The sequence below is a fragment of the Pieris napi genome, chromosome 9 (genome assembly GCF_905475465.1).
Source record: "Pieris napi chromosome 9, ilPieNapi1.2, whole genome shotgun sequence".
In the NCBI taxonomy this organism is placed as follows: Eukaryota; Metazoa; Arthropoda; class Insecta; order Lepidoptera; family Pieridae; genus Pieris; species Pieris napi.
In genome coordinates this window covers 7296598-7311321 of record NC_062242.1, presented here as the reverse complement: position 1 = coordinate 7311321, position 14724 = coordinate 7296598, and the positions used below count along the sequence as shown (strand labels likewise).

At 31.8% G+C, this 14724-nt stretch overlaps 3 protein-coding genes across 4 annotated transcripts in view; 2 read left to right on the top strand and 1 right to left on the bottom strand.

The window, feature by feature from the left end:
* LOC125052425 (phospholipid-transporting ATPase IF) overlaps positions 1 to 2486 on the top strand; it is a 36579-nt gene extending 34093 nt beyond the window's left edge. Inside the window, exons 16-17 of the mRNA XM_047653269.1 lie at positions 933 to 1088; positions 2095 to 2486. Of these exons, the coding sequence (XP_047509225.1) occupies positions 933 to 1088; positions 2095 to 2287 (349 nt within the window). The 3' untranslated portion in view covers positions 2288 to 2486. The remainder of the gene's footprint in view (positions 1 to 932; positions 1089 to 2094) is intronic.
* Positions 2487 to 4779: 2293 nt separating this feature from the next.
* Positions 4780 to 6957, top strand: LOC125052387 (spermidine synthase). Its single transcript, XM_047653199.1, has 4 exons — positions 4780 to 4863; positions 5077 to 5288; positions 5465 to 5590; positions 6188 to 6957. Exons 2-4 carry the CDS (start codon positions 5085 to 5087, stop codon positions 6722 to 6724), a joined length of 867 nt encoding a protein of 288 aa, XP_047509155.1. The 5' UTR covers positions 4780 to 4863; positions 5077 to 5084; the 3' UTR covers positions 6725 to 6957.
* An 83-nt stretch (positions 6958 to 7040) lies between these two features.
* LOC125052386 lies at positions 7041 to 14714 on the bottom strand. 2 transcript variants are annotated; one of them, XM_047653196.1, is made up of 7 exons: positions 14396 to 14699; positions 12419 to 12559; positions 11931 to 12062; positions 11498 to 11622; positions 10827 to 10936; positions 8385 to 8565; positions 7041 to 7206 (listed from the first exon to the last, which is right to left on the bottom strand). In XM_047653196.1, exons 1-7 carry the CDS (start codon positions 14486 to 14488, stop codon positions 7056 to 7058), a joined length of 933 nt encoding a protein of 310 aa, XP_047509152.1. In that variant the 5' UTR covers positions 14489 to 14699; the 3' UTR covers positions 7041 to 7055. The 2 variants fall into 2 exon arrangements, with proteins under 2 accessions (XP_047509152.1, XP_047509153.1); XM_047653197.1 differs by lacking the exon at positions 12419 to 12559 and having other exon boundaries at positions 14396 to 14714.
* Positions 14715 to 14724: the final 10 nt, after the last annotated feature.

Genomic DNA, 14724 nt, shown 5'->3' with positions numbered 1-14724 from the left:
TGTTTATAATCGTTTTTTTTAATTTTCTATTATTTAAATAATTAGTTAAAAAAAATTTTTTTTCTAAAAGTCATAATTGACAGTCCTCTATAATGTAACAGAAAAAAATTTTTTTTTAATCAACAATTCTATTGTTTATTAACTTACCAAGTTGTTATAAACAAATATTCAACTTTTTTTTATTTTTTTTCTAAAACTTCTAAAATTAACAAAAACAACCATATATAACTAAGTATAGAAAAAAAAAATTTTAATTTTAAATAAAAGTAATATTCATGATAATCAAAAAATTTACAAAAAAAATTTTTCTAGGCGTTATTCCGGTTCCAATGAGCTATCGCACATAATTTTAAGAGCAGTATCTCTATTTTGTTCCATTTTCAACTTGTCGACTAGACTAAAATGTACAGCCTTGGCTCGTACAATATCATGTACCTTTGTTTGTTTGCGGCAGTACGCTTACACGTACGGTACGGGCGTAGGGGGCACGGACGCGCTCGACCTGTCTATAATAAATAAGCTGTGGCGCTACAACCTTTGGTATTGGCCTCAGAACGCATCTTAAATTACGTTATAGACGAGTATGTAGCTTTCTGTTTCGTTTTTCTCACGATGTTTGCCTATACTTTACGAGCGAGAGTTGCACATAGGCAGAAAATTCCATTGGAAATAAAAATAAATAAATAAAGATTATTATTATTAAAAAATAAAGATTATTATTATTAAGAAATAAAGATTATTATTATTAAGAAATAAAGATTATTATTATTAAGAGATAAAGATTATTATTATTAAGAAATAAAGATTATTATTATTATTGGTGCAGATAGATTCGAACTACCTCAGGGATTAGGGTCGCCAAAACTAGGCCAACTCTTTCCACTATTAGCAAGTGTTAATTACGACGTCCAATTAATTAATCATGTTTCCAGGTCATTCGGCGCGATACTATTTCACCAAATGCTGGTAATAGTGACATTGAAGCTGTGCCTTCACGCGCGATACCACACCCTGGCCTTCGCACTTACCGCTCTACTATCAGTATTGACTTATATAGCGTTTAATACTATATATTCATTGTTTTATTTGTAAGTATCATTTTTTATCTAAATCTTTTTTCTGTATATTTTTTTTATATAACAAGGGGCAAACGGGAAGGAGACTCAACTGATGTTAAGTGATACGGCTGCCCACACATTGCCAGAAGGTTCGCAAGCGCGTTGCCGGCCTTTTAAGAATTGGTAGGTTCTTTTCTTGAAGAGCCCTAAGTCAAACACTTCAGTGGGCAGCTGGTTCCACGTAGTGGTGGTGCGCGGCAAAAACCTCCCTTAAAAACGCTTAGTTGTGGAACGACGGACGTCAAGGTGATACGGATGGTTTTTCGTATTCTGCCTCGACGTCCGACAATGATACTCAGCTGCAGGAATTAATCTGAAGAACATCAAAATTTATGACCTTTTTGTATTAATTCTATTATGATAAATATAGTTTAGTTAAGTTTCTATTACAAGGTTTAAATGCATTTGGGTTGCAATTGTTTGTTTTGGCGATAACTGCTTATAGCCTTTACTACATGTGGGCACTACATGTTAGCTAGAACTAACCTTATAAAAATGCCACATATTGTTCGCTGTATTACAACGAATTACATAGGTTAACGGACGTTTTTTATTGACGTTGAGTGAATTGACAAAAGTTCTACTATTTATTTATGTATTTTGTAAATATTCTTTAGCTTTATTTTCCTAATTAATTTGTTATGTTTGTTTTTATTTCGTGTGTGATTTTTTATTGTATATGTATTCTTGTTAATTTACCCTAAATTACCTGTTAAGATAAGATTTTTTTTTTTAAATAAATTTCAAAAAAAGGCATTTCAACACTCTTTATAAATTGTAGCTTGGTTTCTTACTATTTTAATTTGCTATAAAATGTTGAAGAGTAAAGATCAACCTTGTGTACCATGTTCTTTTTCAGGTATTGTTTTTATAGTTTCAGAACTCTAACGCAGATTTAAACGCAAATTCTCCCACATGTGACGTCATTCACTTACATTTCTACTTTCCCTTTTTTTACAAAAATCTTTATCTTTAGCCAAGTGGACGGCGACATACTAGGAACGTACACCCGTCTGCTCACTTCCCTGCCCTTTTGGCTGCTCAACCTGGTCACAGTTGCTGCTGCTCTCGCGCCGGACTTCTGTCTACGCATTCTTGTTGAAATTAGAGCGCGAAGAAATATACGATCGAACACGGAAACACAGCAGGTTTATTCCACCCAACTTTGAAAGGTCCCGTGTTCTAATACGGATCTTAAGCCATACGCCTCATTCGTAAATGATTTAGAAGGAGCGAGACAAGCGTTTTGTGACAGTCACCACATTGTAAAGCAACTATTACAATTTTGTTTTAAAATCTGTATAGAAAGTTTTTAGATTTTCAATAAGATCAATTTGATTGTGTTATGTCAAATAATTTGATTAGAATAGTTATAGTCCAATCAGTCAAGACAATTAATTCATTATAATTCCAAAAGTTTTCAAATTTTGATGTAAGGTCGGGAGTGGTATTAAAACAAACTATAAAATTTTGCAACCTGCTCTGCGGTCCGGAACATTGTTAAAAATAAGTTTTGCTCGTGAAAAAAATTCCAAAAGTTCTGCAAACTTGGGGAAGTTTTCGATGTAATATTTCATATCACGTATAAAATTTGCAACCAACCTAAGTGTACGGAACATTTTTTGTTATTTATTTTATTTGAGATTTATTGTCGTCCCAATGTACCATTCACTTGACCGAAGTTTGAAAACTTTTGGAATTATTATCAAATTTTCGATTTCGAATGTCTATAATGACTGGTCTATTATCTAGACTAGCTAAATTTGTTTGAAAATGATCACGTGACCACTTATTGCAAATAAAGTCATAATAGTGATGTCCAAGTATTACTAAACTGCGCCCGTACTTTGTAACTTCCAATAGGGTATGCGATAATCTAGGCATTGTATGAAAGTTTGATGTAGTTCAATATTCTTTAGTTTTGGTAATAATATTCTAATTGTATCCGTTTCTTTGATAATTTATATTTCATAGACAAGGTGATCAGCATTCTACGAGTCGTCGATTTTTGGATGTAGACAGGCCGGTTTCCTACAGGGTCTTGAAATAAAATCCCTTTACGACTGGCGTGACCGACTAACCCATTTGTATTGGTCTCGTGACGAAGAGTGACTTAATGTCATTCTCATACGAATTCTTTTGGAGGTGGGTCACGCATATCCTTAAGTGATTTTGTCTAGAGCCCCTATAGAGTTGATGGATAGATGCGCTCATATAAACGCAATATTGGAATTATTGCGCGGTAGAAAACCTCAATATTGTATTCCAATCACTTTTGGAATTTACAGAGTATCGGTGCTGTCCTGTGAAGTCATATGTATGAAAAGTAAAATAGAAAAGTCATCAATTTAATGCAAATGTTGCATAATTTATTGGTCAGAGAAATTACAAAATGTATTAACAAATTCAGCAGTAGAAACTAAAAACTGGTAAATAACTAGAAAATATAATATCTGCTCACAGCATGAAATAATTATAAAAATGATTTCCTATAGAAGATAGTTAACTCATATAACTAAGGAGCACATAAGAGCTACTTATACTTACATTATGAAGCAAAATGACAAATAATTGTTTAATTACAGAGTCATTTAAATATTGGAAAACTAGCAAATTGTGATAATAAGAGCTTATAAGTAACAATGAACCAATTAACATAGATATTATTTAATAACATTCTAGTCATAATATAGTTAAGTGTATATATTTCACAATATATAAAGAATACGGAGATATAAGTCCATGACTCAAAGTAGCATCATATAAAAGGGAATTTGTTAGTCTTAAAGACAATTTTTAACAGATTTTAGAGTTAAATTATTGAAAAATCAATGTATCCATATGAACTCAAAAGGACTGTAGAGACTAAGCTAAAAATATTAATAATAATAATTTATTTGCAAGAAAAAATGTTTTTTGGTGGTAAAAACACAATCTTAAGTTCGCATATTCTGCCACTTAAAAGAAATTTACATAGGTATTGAGTCATATCATTATAGTCAATTCTTATATTTTTTGTAGTAAAAAATCCCAATATTAAAATACAATCATATACTACATTGTTCTAGTTTTATATTATGGTTTTAACCTCTCTATTTTATTAATAATTCAAAGTATTAACCAAAACAATATATGTATTAAAAGTCTTTGGTACAGTGTATCATTGTTAAAATTAATTAGAATATTATTATGTAGTAATATTAGAATATTAATAAGATTGCATTTTGACAATACAGGTATTATTGTTGTGCTTAATTTAAGATTTAATAAAGTTATTTTTCAAAACCTTGGATTTTCATTTAATATATTTACAATTTTAATAAATAATTAACACAAGAATATAATAGTAGTATTTAATTTTCTTATTTTTTACAGTCCCTTACATAATAAATATTGTATATATAAGAAAGACATATACCGTTGAAATTAATTAGGTACATGAAATATTTATATTCATCATTTCTGCCTTACTCTTATCAATGTTTAAGACGTGACATCGACGTATGTCAATTAACACATGACAGGCACAATAAGCAGAGACGATCAGTTCAGACTTCAGTTGTCAACCTGCGCTTGCGCATATAAATCGTTTGTTACATTCCGTAACATATTCCGGTAAATCTTGTTTTTAATTCAAAACTAATCAGTAGAGAAAATACGCTGAGTCGAGTGATATTAATACTATAATAAATTAAGATAAATACCGAAATCACTCTTAATTAATAGTTGCAGAAGCAGTAAACAGGTATGGTAATTATTATTTAAACAAGTTTATCAGTTTGTTTATTTTTTATTAATCACAATGATTTACTAATGATATTTACATAGAGTCAAATATTGAACATTACCTTATAATATGCAGTTATAAATAAAGACAACAAAAATAAAATAGTTATTATAAATATTGTGAACGTGATCGCAAGATTTCATCTGTGAACAAATTTATTTTTCCTTTTAGAGACAAAAATGGATTCATTTAAGAAGAATTGGTTTACTGAAGTATGTGAGATGTGGCCTGGTGGGACATTTTCATTTGAAGTTAAGGAAGTATTGCATAAAGAGAAGTCAAAGTATCAAGACATCTTAGTCCTAGACACCACCAGCCTTGGAAGGGTCCTTGTTCTTGATGGTATTATACAGTGCACCCAGAAAGATGAGTTTTCATATCAGGTATGTAGTCTGGTTCAAGTATATTTTTTTTTTTATCAAATAAAATAAATAATGATAAAAAAATGTCTCTTGGCTATAAAACGATGTTAAAATACCTAAATAAAGATATGAAATGCATTGTAAATCACAAATAATGTTAAAGGTGTTATTTACTTAATAAAATACATGTTTTTCAGGAAATGATTTCTTTCCTGCCCTTGTGCTGCCATAAAAATCCCGAAAAAGTGCTAATTGTAGGAGGTGGAGATGGGGGAGTTGCCAGAGAAGTTGCAAAACACCCATTAGTAAAGGAAATCGTTCAGGTACATTTATATTTCAGCAATAATACATTAAAAAAGATTTAAAGCTAGTTTAGAGATCTAACATAAAATAGCTTAGCTAAATACAATAAAATTTAATTCTAGACGCGAGTGAAACCTCAGATAAAATGAATGTAAATATGTGAGCATTACAATTAAAATATATCAAGCGACATTCTTATCGTAGTTTTACCGCAGATATTAATATCAGAAGTCAAGGTTATTCATTTCAGTAATATTATATTAGCAAGTGTTTATACAGCTCAACGAAAGTAAAATCGCCGCCTATAGACATGTAGTCGTATTGGTTAAATTGGGGAAAACGGCAGAAATTATTGTACAATGTTGATCTTATTTCAATAAATATTGATTGGTAGAAACATAGACAAATAGTAAAATAGAAAAAATATAGATAAGAAAAATTTGTGTTATAAACGTCATTGACAGTTTACGGATGTTAGTTTTACAAAGACTTATCTTATCAAAGGTCGGGGTTAAACATGGACTTATGTTTATGCCCATTACTTAATATAAAAAAGAAGATAAATGTAAATTATTCCCCAATAACTTACGGGAAAGTGTAAAGAAAAATTGTTGCAGGTGGAAATTGACGATAAAGTTATCGAGGTATCTAAAAAGTATCTTCCCTTTATGGCAGTCGGTTTTGAAAGCAAAAAACTGAAACTACACGTAGGAGATGGCTTCGAGTTCATGAAGAACCATAGTCAGGAATTTGACGTCATCATAACAGATAGCAGCGATCCCGTCGGTCCAGCTGTTAGTTTGTTTCAAGAAAATTATTTTGCACTCATGAAGAGCGCATTAAAACCTAATGGGATCGTATGTTCGCAAGCTGGTACATTTTGGTACAGCATGGATTTAGTATCGAGTACACTAAAGATCTGCAAAAATCAATTTCCGAAAGCCGCGTACGCTACAACGTCTGTACCGACTTATCCCTCCGGGCAAATTGGTTTTGTCATTGGGTCTCTTGATAATGATGTTCAGTTTGACAAGCCGACTTTGACGTTTTCCCGCCAAGATGAGCTTTCCATGAATTTGAGGTACTATAGCACTGACGTTCACAAAGCAGCGTTTGCGCTTCCAACTTTCGTCAAAAATGAATTAGAAAAGTAGTTTGATTCAAAAATATTGTACTTAGTTGTGCATTTATTTTATTTAAAACTGAGAATAATTAAGTTTAAAAAATGTAAGCTTGCTGTTGAGTTTTACTTCGATTTTATGAATTTCCGATGCATTCCTACTATATTTTTTAGATATACGTATTTTGATAAATGATTGCTAATTTAAAATATGTTGTTACGTATATTGATTGTTGTATGAATTATATTAAAATTTTATTTTTTTAACAGATGTATTTTTATTCATGTTTTAAATATTAAAAATGTACTGTGATTTGGCGAATACTGTTCAAGGGTATATAAATAAAACCGTCTTTAAATATATTTTATTCATGATCCATATAATTTTCACTACAATCTTTGGTACTTTTAGTTGATGTATTTTCTTCTGCATCACGAATAGTCGTAAAAACTTTTCCACTGCAAAACCTTTTTTTAATTTTATTTTCATGTGTTTTGTGATTATGGGCCGATATTCTGAAATCACATGCGAACTTTGAGGATTTTTTTTTAATGGCTCTGGCACGATTTGTGCATTTAGCCAGCGTCAAGTAGGATAGGATTTTTTACAATTCGTGCTTGTCTTTAGAAATTCGACCGTGTCCTCCATGTACGGTTTAGGCACTCGCCCGGTACCGCACAACCGTCCCAAAGGCCGAGAACAAATTTAAATTAAATTAAAACTTGCCCTCGAACCGGGAATCGAACCCGGTACACCTCAACTAGCTGCCTCTTAATAAGACCGCTAGGTTATGAGGCCCCCAGGAAAATATTTAACAAATAGTTTTTATACAAAGTTAATTGCTGGCAACTTCAAAAATAGCGTTTATTAAGTCATTAAAAACGTGATTAAATTCTAAATGACAGGGATAACTATGCATTTTGTGACTTGTGACACTAAAACATCGGTAGAAACAGTCTTAGGCTCAACTCTGGCGCAGGTTGAGGCGACGAGTCATCATTTTCACTATCAGTTCGTCATTATGCTATGGGCATATTCATCTCTATTTTTTCATTTTAAGGTACAAATTTATATACAAATATAAATTTAAAATATATAAGCGCGCGAGTAAAGCCACAACGGACTACACGTGTAAAAGTCATGAAAAATATATATTATTTTACTTTTATTTCTTACAGTAAAGTTCACAAAAAAGAGTGCGACTTTACATGAATTACAATCTAGCCTATACAATAATTGTGGCTAATAAGTAATATTATTTTGACCTAATTTTCTACAATACTAATAAATAGCTTAAACTAAGGTAATGTTTATTAACAGTCTTAGTGTTCTATAATATTTTGACATTATGTTCATGTGTCCGAGATACCGCACTCGCACTTATATTCACTACACTAGGTTTATTAACTCAAAAACTTTAGTTCTCTTCTTTCTGTTCTAATACATTATAGCGTAATTGTATATTACGGATTACCGAGCGAGTACTATTCACGAATGAACAAAAGTCTCAGAACTGGTCCCAGTATTTTGAACACAGCGCGTTAACGCGTTAAAATTTAAAAACATGACGCGTCACGTCGCTTCGACTGCGCCAATATGAGTTGAGCCTTGCTGCATCGTTAATATTAATAATAAAAAAAATCTATGTCTAATGGTAGTTTAATAAATGGAAATACATATATAATATATTTACCTCTGAATAACCAGGTCCCCTTCAGTAAAGATATGTGCCGGACATTTACTTTTCTTTAAATAATCAACACAACGCCACTGTCGAGAATTATCCTTATTCGTGTGTTTTAGATAATACATAAATTTGTTCAGTATCATCTGAAGGGATCCGCGGTTAGACAACGTATAGTGCGTAGAGATATCTGAAATATTTAAATTTCTGTAAAACTTACGCGCATTTATTATAATATGTAATGTTGACATTGCATCTTGTCATCAGTCACACTTGCATCTGTACAGAATCGGAAATCAACAAAAAAAGCTTCTTAATCTGAATATAATTGGAAAATTAAAAAAAAAACAGATTAGTGACTCTACTATTTTTTTCTAACCAAGGTGAGAATGCGTTTACGCATCCCCCGCACTAAAAGCAACAACCACGACCATCAAAGAGGCCCTCGGGGTCGCTTTCGCATTCTACGGGACCAAGTGACAATTACAATTAATTTACTATCATTTGAAATTCTTGAAAAGTATATCAGACTAAATTGTGTGACTGTTATGAGAATGAAAGAAAGACAAACATAGTCTTTTCCTTTTGACATATCAATGATTTTTATGTACTTGACGTCGTAAATCTACTATATAAAAATAAGTCGGGTTTTCCTTCCTGACGCTATAACTCCAGAACGCACGAACCGATTTCCACGGTTTTGCATTCGTTGGAAAGGTCTCGGGCTCCGTGAGGTTTATAGCAAAGAAAATTTAGGAAAAATTTCAGCAGAAAAGCGGGATCACCAAACGAAATGTTACATAAAACGAAGCCATCTGGTGGAGAAACGGAGTTCGCCGAGTTTGCTAGTTCTATATAACACTCACTATAACTAATTTAACTACTGTTGCACGAGAGGAATACTTTTGTTTTAAGCATAAGACAGGTTTAGAAGATTGTTAGTGATTGTATAAAGTTTTAAATCAATAGTTTTTAAGAATGGTTATAAATAAAAGGACCTCTGAAAGAGAAAAACCATGGGGCCAAGAAAGAGCCATTTTTGGTAGCTTATATGAAGATTTGCGTTTTGTATGATGTGGTGTGGTCGGTGTTTATTTCCAAAAAGTTGACACATGGGTAAGTAAGTTTGTTATGTATACTTGTTTGACCATTAGAAGTTTTGTTGCATCGTACAATTTTGAAGTATAATACGAGTATATAATAAATATAATAAAAAAATGACCAGTAACTTTCATTAGAGATAGCGACGTTTTTATATGCAATTTACATGCTTTTTATGTTTTTGTGATAACAAAGACAACGCATCTATGAGAATAATTCGAAACCATATTTATCGATAGTATACAAATAGTTTATAATTTTTATATACATATATTAATATAAGTAGGTTAAATAAAATAGGGAAATTTTGCAACGACCAACAAATGCAAATAGCGAACTAATTTTATGGAAGTTTTTGCTGACAATAACATTTGTCATTACGAACATTTCATATTAAATTACAGTGATGCCTCGAAAATGCTACATAGGTACGCCGATAAAATCTGTAGGTTTTTTAGAGATATGTTGTATATATTGTTGAGAACGTAAATGTTTCGGTTGTGTTTGGTATACAGCATCTCTAGTCCAGCCACAGACATGCGACACACGATCAGTTTGATTAATTTTAATAATTAACTTCAAAAAATTTGGCATAATATTGCATTAAGGGCATTTAAGGGTATAAAAATCGCTTTATCAATCTTAATTTTATAGTTGGAAAATTGAAATGGGAAATAATAAAAGTAGACTAAGTCTCCAACTAATAATTTTATTGAACTCTGCGTCTTAGAGTACAGTACGACATACATAATACTTCACAATTATTAAGATTATAATATACACTATTAAATAATAGTCTATACACTACACGGTCGGCTGCTGCGAACTATAAGCGCCGCCATCTTGGCCTTGGCTACTATGACGAGCGCCTTTCACTTTATCCCTACTCCGCGGCCGACCGTCACGCGACATGCAACACACAGACGAAAAATTTGAGAAGATGTAATAAAAGTTTGACTTTAAAAGAAAATCTGCCGTGTTTTGTTTAATGTGTTCACCCCTGGTATTTCTGACAACTTCGAGTTGTAAATCAATAAATTTCGACTAAAACATTTACTTACTTACAAGGCAGCAAATATATATTTTTTCTTACCTTTTATCGCTATTGAGACCATGATATATTTATATCTATTATATATTACTTTCGTGGTATGTGACGCAAAGTGTTACTATCTATGACCATCTTGTATAATAAATGGTTGGGGAATAAAAACAGTGGCAGAAAGTTTATTACGAATTCTTCGTCCATTCTAGACTCGCGATTTGAGAACTTAGTAATTTGACGTTCATAAGTGGACAATAAGTTATATGAATAAATATATTTTGATTTGAGAATACAAGATGTCATACCAAAATCAGTATCTCCATTATCAATAATTATTTCTCCATCTTCCTCAATGGTCTCCACTTTTAAACTTTCCTTAGATTCTTTCATTGACTTCTTCATATTTTCTTTTATACTACAACAAAAATATAAATTTTATTAAAATTGTTTAATTGCACTTTAAATATAAGTCTGACACTTTTACTTGTTATTTTTTGAACCAAGAACGCAACACATCAACTGCAGCTAATAAGTCATGGTTTTCATTAGTATAATAATATAATTTCATTTTATTTGGCTTACAAACCAATTCTTGTTTTGCTTGTAATCAAACCAAGGTCTCTCAATATATTTTAAAGTTAGTTATTGTTTTTATTTAAGAAAATTGTTAATAATTAAGTTCAAGATTAATAGTGTAACTTCACATGAAAACTTCTTACAGATTTTTAGATGAAAGAAGTTACTCATAGATTCATAGGGGTCCTTCTTTGTGGGAAATTGGTTGGTATTTGTGCCGGTCTAAAATAGTTGCACATTCAGATGGCTGCATAAGGTTATTTATTTTTATTCCAGTATATAAATGAGTTCTACAATGATGATGATGATAATCATAAACATATAAAAGATAGAAAGTTACCAAAAAATCAGTAATTCTCTTATTGTTCAAAAGTATTCAAAAGTCAGTCTTTCAACTCACAGTTCTGGATCCAATAATGCTCTTTCTTTTTCTGTTGCAGCTTTTGTGTAACACTTACTCATTCTTTCTTGGTCCTCATCTGTATCTTGATTGGAAATAATAATAATGTTTTCATCTTTCATATTCTGCAATTGTGTTCTTTAGAGGTATATCCATTAAATAAAACATAGAGAATTTAGCGGGCCACAAATACTGTAACACATTTGAAGTGTTACTGCAATGACTTGAATTTAGTTTTGTGGAAGAAATGGGTAATCTCATTAATCAAAGGTAATATTAGCAAACCATTACTCAATTATAAGTCAAGAAATTCAACAGCTATTAATATAATTTTATACTGTTTAGCATAAATTATTAGCTATCTATCCTAGTCTATAGTTGCAGTTGACCGCCCCTTTGCTTCAATTAATTCTCTTAGAATTAGAATACTTACAACATCCTTCAATCCTTTTATATGTAGAGACTTAGCAGCAATCAAAAATTCATCCATAAATTCTGTTGGTATGTCTACTTTTCCTGCATATATGTACTCTAAAATATATGTTAAGGTTTTATAGCTTACATTCTGAAATAAATTATGTAAACATTGAAGAAGAATGTTTAAGTTGATGAATTTTTTAATGTTGGATTTAAATAAAATAAGGCCCAATGTGAAGAACAATTTAAAGTAACATCAAAAGCTAGTTGCTGGTTTTCAAACTCACTTTAATATGGAAGTTTCATTATTAGCTAAATGACATTTGTTTCATTTTTTAAATATATAGGAATTGTTTTACTATTACAAAAAAAATTACTTTGTACCTGAAATCTTTAAGCAAATAGTTAGACATAATGTAGTCTAATGAACAAATAGTGTAAGCAGTGTTGGCATAGTGACTGAAGCATGCATATCAAGCATATCATAATAATGTAAAGGCTTACATTTAAAAATATAACAGGATGGATACACTTCATACAGCAAATTAGATCTTTAATGTAGGGACTCGCCATTGCCATGACTACTCTATGCACTTTAACATAATGCCCATCAGCAGCTAATGTCATATCTACTAATTCTTCATTCTAAAAAAATAAATTTTGTTTAGTTTGTAAACATGTTAATGGATGTTATTGACATTGAAGGCACTTTTGCCAAACAAACTTCACGAGTATAACCAGAGCACTAGGAACATGTGGAGTTCCATCAACTCTTATAGAATAGACAAACAATATGTTTACTTTTACTACACAAGATATTGTCAGACAATCTCTAAACAGTGGGATATGTGGATGACATAGCTATCCAAATATCGGGGAGCTTTGAAAGCACCTTATGTGATCTCATGAGAAGGGCGTTGTGATTGAAAGATGGTGCAATGAACACGAGCTATCTGTCAACCGATCAAAAACAGAACTAATCCTTTTTACAACCCGAAGAGTTCTTGGACCGCACAGACTTCCAAAACTCTTCAACACTGATCTAAAACTTTAGGAAGAAATCAAGTACTTAGGTGTGATTTTGGACAGTCAACTGCTCTGGAACAATCACATAGAACACAAACTAAACAAAGCTACGATCGCCTTTTATGAATGCCAAAAGATGCCAGGCGTGAAATGGGGTTTATCGCCTAAGATAATTATACACTGCCGTAATCAGGCCAATGCTAGCCTATGGAGCCCTGGTGGCCAAGATCAGAACTCCAAACGGCAATTACGAAACTTGGACGCTTCCAGTGGCTTGCCTTGTCCGCTGATAGCGGTTGCATGAAAACGACACCAACTGCAGCAAGAGATAGCCTTGCAAATTGTACCTCTAGACCTACACATACAGCAGGAGGCAGCATGCCATTAGGCTTATGGTACTGGATCTATGGGGAAAAAATCACTAGTGTACATAGCGATTCTCGCATAGCCGCGCCATGTGATAGAATCACTAACCAACTCATATATACCATTTTCAGAAAATGGCTTTTATTTAATTTTCATTTAATTAAAGCCATTCTCTATAACAAATAAATATTGTCATATTTAGACATCAACAAAACATACTTAAGTGTAATTGTTTTTATAATCAGCTTACAAAACTTAACTTTTGAGGTGCCGAAATCTCTAAGACATCTGAGGTCATAAACAGCAGTATCGCCTTTGTTATTGATTATTGTATTAACATTTAACATGTGTGCCATTATTCTTAGATTACGTTGCCTGTAGGAAATTTTGGTCTCAGTTACTAAACGCACCACCATCACCTATCGTGAATTATCAGTCATAAACAAACTTTAAAACTGTCAAGATGGCCAGTAAAAGAAAAGCGTTATGTGTTTAAAATAATTTACCTATTGATAGTAATAAAATTAGAAATTATTGTAATTGGTTTTTCTTTCTATTCACTCCCTATAACGAACATTGGTCCCGTGAAATTCGTTATAAAGTTACACCGTATTTATAATTAAGAGAATATAATATATCTGCCACGTTGCCTACAAAAATTTGCCTGCTAGTATTTTTAATTGATTTTTGGGAAACAATTTCGGTTACTTGTTTTTTAATTAAAATTTCGTCTACATCACGGCAATTAACATAAAGATTTTAAAAAATAACGGTTGCCGTTGCGCACCTGGCCGCACCTAGGCCGCTAGCCAAATTTTAAGAGGTAACTTGGTAGATATATATTCTTCTAATTATAAATATACATAAAAATTTGTTTTTTAGCAAATAACCGATGAACGCACTACTCCTGCAGCCGGATCTTAGACTATTAAGATTTGATAAAAATTAATAATTAATTATATAGTTGGAATAAATACCATGTATTCTACTATGCAAACTGTATTTAGCAGAAGCTTAAATCTTTTGTTAAGTCTATGAGGCAGTTTCAATAACTTATGCCAAGTATTAGAATATTGGAAATAAGAGTACCTGCTGTAGAGAACATAATCCATTAGAAACGGCCTGCAGGTGGTCACTCCATGATAGTGAATACTTTACATGGGTGTTTTCACTAGTATCCATTATAGTTTGCACTTATAAAATCCTACTACCGTAATATCCTTATAATAATTTTAAAGTAGTCAATAAATATATATTATTTATACCAATAACATTAGAACCCAGATTGTATATTAGTTACATTCATGTAATGACACTGACAATTGACAATTAATGACAGCACACCGAGCCAACCCACAGAGAACCTTTGAGACTAGGTCCGGTACTAGTTTATAATGTAAACTGAAAACATACCGATA

Bases quoted from the DNA above. Each gene is read 5' to 3' on its own strand.
- LOC125052386 (XM_047653196.1), bottom strand. From the start codon at position 14,488: ATGGATACTAGTGAAAACACCCATGTAAAGTATTCACTATCATGGAGT. The intron at 11,623-11,930 runs GTAAGTATTCTA...ACACAATTGCAG, and splicing joins TAAAAGGATTGAAGGATGTT to AATATGAAAGATGAAAACAT. The intron at 8,566-10,826 runs GTATGACATCTT...TAAATATTTCAG, and splicing joins TAATGGAGATACTGATTTTG to ATATCTCTACGCACTATACG.
- LOC125052387 (XM_047653199.1), top strand. From the start codon at position 5,085: ATGGATTCATTTAAGAAGAATTGGTTTACTGAAGTATGTGAGATGTGG. The intron at 5,289-5,464 runs GTATGTAGTCTG...CATGTTTTTCAG, and splicing joins AAGATGAGTTTTCATATCAG to GAAATGATTTCTTTCCTGCC. The intron at 5,591-6,187 runs GTACATTTATAT...AAATTGTTGCAG, and splicing joins TAGTAAAGGAAATCGTTCAG to GTGGAAATTGACGATAAAGT.